Source organism: Phalaenopsis equestris, unplaced genomic scaffold (genome assembly GCF_001263595.1).
Source record: "Phalaenopsis equestris unplaced genomic scaffold, ASM126359v1 Scaffold000401, whole genome shotgun sequence".
Lineage (NCBI taxonomy): Eukaryota > Viridiplantae > Streptophyta > Magnoliopsida > Asparagales > Orchidaceae > Phalaenopsis > Phalaenopsis equestris.
Window position 1 is genome coordinate 225,446 of NW_018164843.1, and position 9,755 is coordinate 235,200.

The 9,755-nt window shown below is 34.6% G+C and overlaps 1 protein-coding gene across 4 annotated transcripts in view; it reads left to right on the forward strand.

Moving 5' to 3' along the window:
• LOC110026793 (adenylate kinase 5, chloroplastic-like) overlaps positions 1-9,233 on the forward strand; it is a 139,729-nt gene extending 130,496 nt beyond the window's left edge. For 2 of the 4 annotated variants that reach the window (XM_020727925.1, XM_020727929.1), the window contains one exon: positions 8,986-9,059. Coding sequence is in view for 1 of the 4 variants with exons in the window: in XM_020727928.1 (XP_020583587.1) it covers positions 8,986-9,079 (94 nt within the window). In the remaining 3 variants the exon portion in view is untranslated. Of the gene's footprint in view, positions 1-7,314; positions 7,454-8,985 lie in introns of all 4 variants that reach the window. The other 2 variants (XM_020727926.1, XM_020727928.1) reach the window with 2 other exon arrangements.
• Positions 9,234-9,755: the final 522 nt, after the last annotated feature.

Sequence of the window (9,755 nt, forward strand, 5' to 3'; positions counted from 1 at the left end):
GTACTACTGTTCCTTCTCTACCCGCTCTACCCCATCAGGCGGATTCTTCGGAGGAGGAATGACAGGTTTACACTTCCGAGTCGAAGAAGAAGAATGGAGATCTACTAGAGCTCAGAAGTTTTATGGATGATACTTTGGTTACTACGGGTACTGGTCAGCACCTTACCAATCTGATAGCTGGATCACTACCGAGAATTAGAGTCAGAGGCAAGACTAGATTGGGATGACCCACACTTTTTCAGCATCCAGGTGGTTTTTGGGTTTCTTTTTATTTCTATATGTACCTATGTGTGTTGTACAGTGTGGGTTGGGTGTTTAGGCCCACCCATACAAACCTATATGTATCTTTATCTTTAATATATCAGCCTTTTTTAAAAAAAAATAAAAATAAATAAATAAATATATATATATCCATAATGATTCATTTCTTGGGAAAATATTTCCAAAAGTTTACCTCATATGAAAATACTTACTTTTGGCTATGAAATACATATTTAAGTCAACCATAATTATTATTGATTTAAAAAGAGTTGAACAAGCATCGAATAAGTTTGAACTCGATGTGAATGATATTCTAGAAAAAATTGAAACATATTTGAAGTTTGCTCGAATCTTATTTGAATTCTCATTCAAAGATTCAAGAAAGATTAGAGAAGACTCTTCCAAGGTTTGAATAAGGTCAAACAAGATTCATATAAGATTCAAATAGATCGGACTCTAATATTATTCATTTATTACCATATAATACATTAAAATGATAAACATTATATTATTACTAACCATTGAATGAAACTGCTTCAAGAATTATATTTGACAATTAATTACAATATCTTTATAATAGCAACAAGGGTAATGTAAAATTTTTTACGAAGGTGTCAAGCACTTGATCTATAAGTAACTCAGTTACAACTTCTAAATTCTCGTGGCTACATCTATGTTGGACTGCATAAGACTTCTTTATTAAATGCATTCTAATTTTCTTTGGACGATTACTCTTAGGTTTCACTAATGAAAGTAACTTGACAACTCCTTTTATTTCATCTAGAACCTCCAAAGTTTTTTTTTTCTTTTGATATATAATTTTAAAATATAAATCTAATCGTGTTTTCTTTGTATAAAACTTTGAGCATAAGCTGTCATAAATGGCACCCCAATACCGAATTGCAACTACCGTATATTGGCACGGAAACTCCTAAGTATCAAAGACTTTAGATGTGTATGTCCTCTCTATATGCAGGATTAATGTGATCTTCAGAGGAATTTTTTTTTTGGTACCATTTGTCATTTGAACTATTTTTTGGTGAACCAGCTTGCATTTCTTCTTTCTATTCTTTTCCATACAATATGAGAATATCAATTCTTGAATTATCTATAAAAATATTTTGTTAATATAGAGTTTCACTGTCTTTACTAGTTGTGTGGTCTCTGCTGAGCAGAAATCTGCTCTTCAAACTAACATCTCTGAACCGGCTGTTCAATCTGCTGATGCCTGCATGGGTCCTGTTGATTTGGTTGCTCCCTGTTTGGAGGCAACTAGTGTGGCTCATTATGGCAAAGACGTATGCGGGGGTCACTGCGGGGGTTTTTTCCTCTAGGTCTCCTTCGAAATTTGCTTTTCCATCTTCTTTTCACTAATCACTTGTTCTCGGTGGGGAATACAGTTTCATTAAATCTCAGGGATGTAAAGAGGGGGAAGTGTGCGCTTTTTCTCTCCGATTCTGAAAAATCTATTCTCGTCTCTGCTTGTCATTTCCATCTTGTTGGTAAGTTCCTTTATGGGCTTCCAAAATATGATTTTTTTGATGAAGAATTTTGAACTTTTGAAGTTATCGGGGGGTTGGAAGATCGGTGCACTGGATAGTAGACATATTCTTATCCAACTTTCTAATGAAGATGATTATGCTAAACTGTTTGCACGTAGAACTGTACATTTTGGTGATGTGTGGATGAAGGTCCTTAAATGGACTACGGAGTTCAATCTGAAAACCGAACTCCCTGTTATCCCAGTCTGGCTAAAACTTCCGGGTTTAAAAGTTCATCTGTACAATCATGAAATTTTGTTTTCTATAGCTGCTATGTATGGAAAGTCTTTAATGCTGGATGCTCCTACCTTTTATCTAACTAGGCCATTAATGGCTAGAATACTAATTGAAATGGATGTTACCTTTTGTGTTGTTTCTCTCTGATTCTGAGAACTTCATTCTTGCCTCTGCTTGTCGTTTTCATCTGGTTGGTAAATTTCTCTATGGGCTTCCAAAATATGATTTTTTTGATGAAGAATTTTGAACTTTTGAAGTTATCGGGGGGTTGGAAGATCGGTGCACTGGATAGTAGACATATTCTTATCCAACTTTCTAATGAAGATGATTATGCTAAACTGTTTGCACGTAGAACTGTACATTTTGGTGATGTGTGGATGAAGGTCCTTAAATGGACTACGGAGTTCAATCTGAAAACCGAACTCCCTGTTATCCCAGTCTGGCTAAAACTTCCGGGTTTAAAAGTTCATCTGTACAATCATGAAATTTTGTTTTCTATAGCTGCTATGTATGGAAAGTCTTTAATGCTGGATGCTCCTACCTTTTATCTAACTAGGCCATTAATGGCTAGAATACTAATTGAAATGGATGTTACCTTTTGTGTTGTTTCTCTCTGATTCTGAGAACTTCATTCTTGCCTCTGCTTGTCGTTTTCATCTGGTTGGTAAATTTCTCTATGGGCTTCCAAAATATGATTTTTTTGATGAAGAATTTTGAACTTTTGAAGTTATCGGGGGGTTGGAAGATCGGTGCACTGGATAGTAGACATATTCTTATCCAACTTTCTAATGAAGATGATTATGCTAAACTGTTTGCACGTAGAACTGTACATTTTGGTGATGTGTGGATGAAGGTCCTTAAATGGACTACGGAGTTCAATCTGAAAACCGAACTCCCTGTTATCCCAGTCTGGCTAAAACTTCCGGGTTTAAAAGTTCATCTGTACAATCATGAAATTTTGTTTTCTATAGCTGCTATGTATGGAAAGTCTTTAATGCTGGATGCTCCTACCTTTTATCTAACTAGGCCATTAATGGCTAGAATACTAATTGAAATGGATGTTACCTTTTGTGTTGTTTCTCTCTGATTCTGAGAACTTCATTCTTGCCTCTGCTTGTCGTTTTCATCTGGTTGGTAAATTTCTCTATGGGCTTCCAAAATATGATTTTTTTGATGAAGAATTTTGAACTTTTGAAGTTATCGGGGGGTTGGAAGATCGGTGCACTGGATAGTAGACATATTCTTATCCAACTTTCTAATGAAGATGATTATGCTAAACTGTTTGCACGTAGAACTGTACATTTTGGGGATGTGTGGATGAAGGTCCTTAAATGGACTACGGAGTTCAATCTGAAAACCGAACTCCCTGTTATCCCAGTCTGGCTAAAACTTCCGGGTTTAAAAGTTCATCTGTACAATCATGAAATTTTGTTTTCTATAGCTGCTATGTATGGAAAGTCTTTAATGCTGGATGCTCCTACCTTTTATCTAACTAGGCCATTAATGGCTAGAATACTAATTGAAATGGATGTTACCTTTTGTGTTGTTTCTCTCTGATTCTGAGAACTTCATTCTTGCCTCTGCTTGTCGTTTTCATCTGGTTGGTAAATTTCTCTATGGGCTTCCAAAATATGATTTTAAATACCATTATTAAGATTGTCACGACGGAGGGCTCTGTTCTCACCGATACTGACCAGATTGGTTCCAATGCAGCTGATTATTTCTCTTCTCTCTATGCTGATACTCTACTTGCCATTGATATTCTTTCAGACTAATTTGAGAATCAGAGAAAATCAGAGAGATATGGTTTTCTCCCTCTCTGTCCGACCCCCCTACTAAATTGGAGATTTTTATTGCTCTTAAAGATATTAGCTCTCAGAAAGCTCCTGGCCCAGATGGTTTTACTTCCGCTTTTTATATTTCCTGTTGAAACATTATTAAGAACGAGGTGGTACTTGTTATTCAAAGTTTTTTTCAGGGTGATGATCCTGGAAAGTATTTCTCTGCCGCTCTGATTGGTCTTATCCCTAAATCAAATGAAAAATCTCATTGGAAGAACTTTCGGCCCATCTTTCTAACTTATGTTATATCTAAAATTATTAGTAAACTGATTGTGGCCCGTCTCCAACCTTTCTAACCTCACCTACCTTTCCTTATCTCCCCTCATCAGTCGGTCTTCGTTAAAGATCGTGATATTTCTGATAATATTCTCTTGGCACAAGAAATTTTGCAGGATCTTGATAAAAAATGCAGGGGTGGTAATCTGATTATCAAATTAGATATCAATAAAGCCTTTAATACCATAAATTGGGATTTCATTATCAACGTTCTGAAAACTAGGGGTTTCAATACCAGTTTTTACACTTTGGTTAAAAGATTGTTGACTAACAACTTTTACTCTGTGTTAGTTAATGGAAACTCTTATGGCTTTTTCATTGCATGTCGTGGTATTAAATAGGGAGACCTCCTTTCCCTTATTATTTTCATTTTAGCTTTTGACTATTTATCCAGGATGCTTAATCATTTTCAGTTTTCACATCCTCACGCACGGTTCTCTGACAAAGCTATTGCTTATGCAGATGACATCATTCTTTTTGCTAATGCATCCACACTCGCTATAACACAAGTGATGGGGCTTTTACAGTATTTTCAGAATTGCTCTGGACTTAGCTTTAATTGTGACCAGTGTCAGATATTTTTTGGCAAACAGGTAAAGCAACATCTTATTCAATGGGGAGTTACATATACTGATTTTCATCATGTCTCTCTCCCTCTTAAATATCTTAGGGTCAATTTGATAAGGAGAAGAAGGAAACAAATTCATATGGATGATGTTATAGATAAAATCAAAACGTAAAATTAATGATTGGAGAAATATTTTCTACTGGGGGCAGGATCTTTTTGCTTTCTAGTGTTCTACAAATTATTCTTCTATATGCTTTGCGAGTGTTTAATCCTAAAAAAAGTGTTATAACTATCATGGAGAGACTTTTTAATAAATTCCTTTGGGTGGGGAATGGTGCTAAGAGGATTTGGAGCTCTTGGCAAGCCTAAGAAGGCTGACGGTTTTGGCTTCAAAGCCTTGAAACATATGGTTGAAATAAATCTTTGCAAACTTTGGTTTAAATTTAGAATGGATTCATCTCTATGGGCTTCTTTTATGCATCAGAAATATTGTGTTCTATCTCACCCTTCTCAGGTTTTATGGAAGGTTGGTGATTCTCGTATCTGGAAAGCTATTGTTAATATCAGGTCTACTGCTAGTGAGTTCATGTTTTGGGATATTGGTGACGGTATCATATCAAGACTCACCTTTCTCAGGTTTTAACTCCCTCTATATCCTTTTTTCTCTGACGATTTTTCTCTTCTTTACTTCCTATTGATGACATTCTTAAGCTGAGAGGCCTCAAATTGGCTTTGAGATGTCCTATGTGCAAAGTTGCCGAGGAAGATTCGAGATAAATATTTTTTTTAATGTGCTTTCTCTTTAAATATTTGGAACTTTTTGGGCTTACATTTTGGTATCGCCTGGATACATAGAGGCTTATTAAATTATCAAATTTTTTTTTCACATCGTGATTGGTTATGGGGAAAATGAATTTGGCATAAACTTTTATCTCCCTCTATATCCTTTTTCCTTTGACGCTACCTCATTTTTTTAATAGCTATTGATGATATTCTTAAGTTAAAAGATTTAAAAATGACCTCGAGATGTCATATGTGCAAAATGGAGGAGGAAGACATGAGGCACATTTTCTTTGAATGTGCTTTCTCTTTAAGAGTATAGGATATGCTTGATGCACATTTCGGTTTTTCTTGGATGCATAGAGGCTCTTTAAGCAAATATTTATGGCAATGGAAAGATTTTGATATCAGTAATGAAGGGTTTCTCCTTCCTTTACTAGTTTTTTGGTTCCTTTGAAACTCCAGAAACAGTTTTAAATACCACACTTCTCCCACCACTGCTTCTATGACTGTTGCTTATGTGATTGCCTATTACAATAAAGTCTTAAGGGCTGGTTCTACTGATGTTCAGGTTTTAAAGCCCCCTCCGGCTCATTAGGTGGGCTCCTCACTCACCGAGTTATGCTAAATTAAATGTGGATGGTTGTTGGCATCCTGATTATGCTGCGGTTGGGGGAATATTTAGAGATTTTGAGGGTAGGTGTCTTTGTTTTTTCACCTCCCCTGTTGTTGTTGATAATCCATTGGAAACGGAATGCTGGGGGGTTTTTTGGCATTAATGGTGGCTAATGTTTTCAATTTTCATAAATTAGAGGTAGAAATAGATTCTAAAATGCTCTATGATATTCTTTTGGGTACCTCTCCTCCCCTCTGGGATATATTATGCACTTTTAAACGTATTTTAATTTTTATGGCTCAAAAGCATCTTGAGGTAAACTTGAAATTCATTCATAGAGAGGGCAACTCCCCTGTTGATTGGCTTGCAGCATGCAGGGGAGGTCTGTCACGTTGGTATCCACCCCCCAGCTCCTCTTAGAAGACTCCTCATTGGGGATAGTTTAAATTTGCCTTATGTCCGTTTTTAATCATTTCTGCTTATTGGCTCTAAGGAGGAGCTGCTTTTGGTTTGATGGTTGGGGTCTACATTTCTCCTCTTGCGGGTTTTATATTTTGCTTGGCAGGTTTTCCTTTTGCTGCAGATGATTTTGGAGAACTCTGCTAATCTGAAGACACCTTTGTACACGATTTCTACTTTACTTTTCAAGTTACTTCTCAAGCTACACAAGATCACATGCTTACTTATGTTTTGGCCTTTTGGTTTTTTTTTTGGTATACCTATATTTTGGAGATTCTTTTTTGTGTGTGTTGTACTGTGGGGAGAGGAACCCCTAGGGGTGTGTCAATTGTATTTTTTGGGTTTCATAGACGGGGATCCTCCCCCCTCCTCCCTTTTCCTGTACCTTTTTTTGAAATTAACGCGTAGGGAGCCACCGCTGCTCATTTGTTTTCATTCAATTATCTATCTATATATATATATATATATACATATATATAAATAAAAAGCTAATTGAATTTCTTAAAGAAATTTAAGCCTCTGAAAGGACGATTTTTTGGAAGCTCTTACTGAAAGTTGTTTGATATAAATGAATCTTCCATACGAAATATAAAGCAAACCGAATTACATTCTCATACAAAGCAGGATTTATGGCAAAAAGCTTTGTTCAAACTTATTGTATTGATTATTAAGATGGTTTGCCTTAGTTATTAAGATGAACTCAATTAAGATAATTCTCTCCTACTGTCACTTCAGATCAGCCGCTCCACCAACCAGATGTAATAGTATCGTTCTACATGGGGTTTGGAAGATGAAGTCTATGTGACAATTCCTTCCTTATATGAGAATAGGAACGGTGCAAATGAAGTCTACAGGGTCAAGTAATTACCTAAGGGTAAACTTTTTATTTTCATCATATATGTTGATGTCATTTTGAAAGGAAATCATGGTTAAGCAATAAATAGGTCAAACGGTGTCTTAGCTAATGAATTTGAAATTTAGGGCTTTATTTATTAAAATATTTTTTTGATATGAAAATAGCAAGATCAAGCAAAGGGATTGGTTGTTTTACATTTATTGTTAACATTTATGCCGTACTTGGTTTTATAAAATCAGTTTTCAAACTTATTTTCATCTTGTTTTATGAAATCAGTTTTAAACAAATATAAGTTGTGAATGAGCTTTACATTGTCAATTCATAAAAGTAGTTTCATTGTTGTAAGCTGATCATAAAAGGATTAGAAGATAACCAATCCTATTTCAGACTCTACATTTACAGTGTTAGCTTACAAGAAGAATATTTTTATATTTTTTGCTAAGTGTTTGATTTGAAAACTCTAAATGAGTCATCAGATAATCCTCTTGTACAAAAACCTTGATGGATTGTTGGAATATTAGGATTGAAGGATCTAGACATTCAATGAGGCTCACACAAATGAAGAAAAGGAACATTCAGATTTGTAAAAATATTGCTAAGAGAAAGTTTTGGAAACAGAATGAGCTCCTTTGAAAGACTGAAATTGATTCTTAATTTATTAGAATTAAATGAAAATATGACACTCAATAGGAACAATGGAGAAAAGGGATTTATATAGCCGACCCCACTTAGTAGGATAAAGGCTTGTTGTTGGATCCTAAACGAACTTGTAAAATTTTACATATAAAAGATTATGACCTTTGTATTGAAAGTTAACCAAAAAAAAAAAAAAAACAGTAAATAATTCAATTAAATCTAGAAATTTGAAAGTATGTCTGAATATGAACCTGGCTTTTTTGCGCACAAAATTCAAACATATTTGAAGGGTGCTAAATGGTTTTGATTTGTTTTAGGATGGTTAAATGTAAATGTAGCATCTTGAATGTGGAGCTAAGTGCGTGTGTGCATGCCGTGCAAGCGTGTTGATGAAACGAGCTCAGATGTCTTAATTCATTCAATCTTCATTACATAAAATAAAATGTTGAACTTCAAATCTTGCGAGGCTAAAGTTCTATTTGGTTCGGTTGCGGTATTTTAGTAAAGGTGTTTGCAAAATTGTGGTGGGAAAAACAATTTCTTAAAAAGTTATGGTGGGAATTATATATATATATATATATATATTTTTTTTCAGGAAAACAGATCCCTAAACGAACTTACGATGGTAGTGCGAAACACCATACTTCAGGAAAACAGATCCCTAAACGAACTTACGATGGTAGTGTGAAACACCATACAAGCGAAAAGCTTTCTCAAGCATACCTTACATGTCTTTAAACATGCTAATGGCATGAAGTCATGCATCTTGCTGAAGATGTATTTTTTTTTTATTGAGAGTTAACAATTTGTCCTTTCGCCGATATTATGATTCAATTACTTTTGGCTTCATCCTTTCTCTATTTTGATAATTTAAAAAAGTGCCTAATCCTAAACAATATTTGCCGATGGCTCAGGTTGAAGAGAGCAGCCGTAAAATCTATATGCATCACGTCCAGCTCGACGTTAAGAACGATTATTACCACACCGGACTTAAACTCGGTGAAATAACATATTTGGTCATATTTCCTTGTATTTCGACTCTCTTTCTAATTACAGTACTGCCACTTAACTGTATCTTAAATTATTATATAAAAATTTCATCCTATTGTTATGGCATATTTTACATTGTGAAAACTGTGCATTCAGATGGATTCTTTTCTGGAAAGAGAGTTCTTGCTGCTTTTCTTATTGTTGTGTTACAGATACTGCTGATCTTCTAATTGAAGATCATTGTACCTGAATCAATATGCTTCTTGATATGTTTAGAAAATGAAATTGAAGACTTGTTTACATTTTATTCGTTTATTATGTGCTGCTTTTCTTATGCAGTTGGATTCAACATTTGCCATATGGATTCAACATTGTTTACATTTTACAAGGGATGCCACTGTTCATATTATTATGCAAGTGCTTCTAAATGACTATAATTTTTTGTAAGGGGCATTTACATACATATCACACTGATTATATATTTATATGCATAACACCTAAACTTTCATATTTACATACATAAATGTGAAATATTTGACATCATGACAGCAATATCAGTCATTAACTATTTAAAAATGAAATATTCATTTTTATGCTTATATTTTTAATTGTAAGGTTTTATAAGTATATATATATATATATATATAATTTATGTGTTAGATATGTAAATACATTAAAATTGAATGGCATGTGT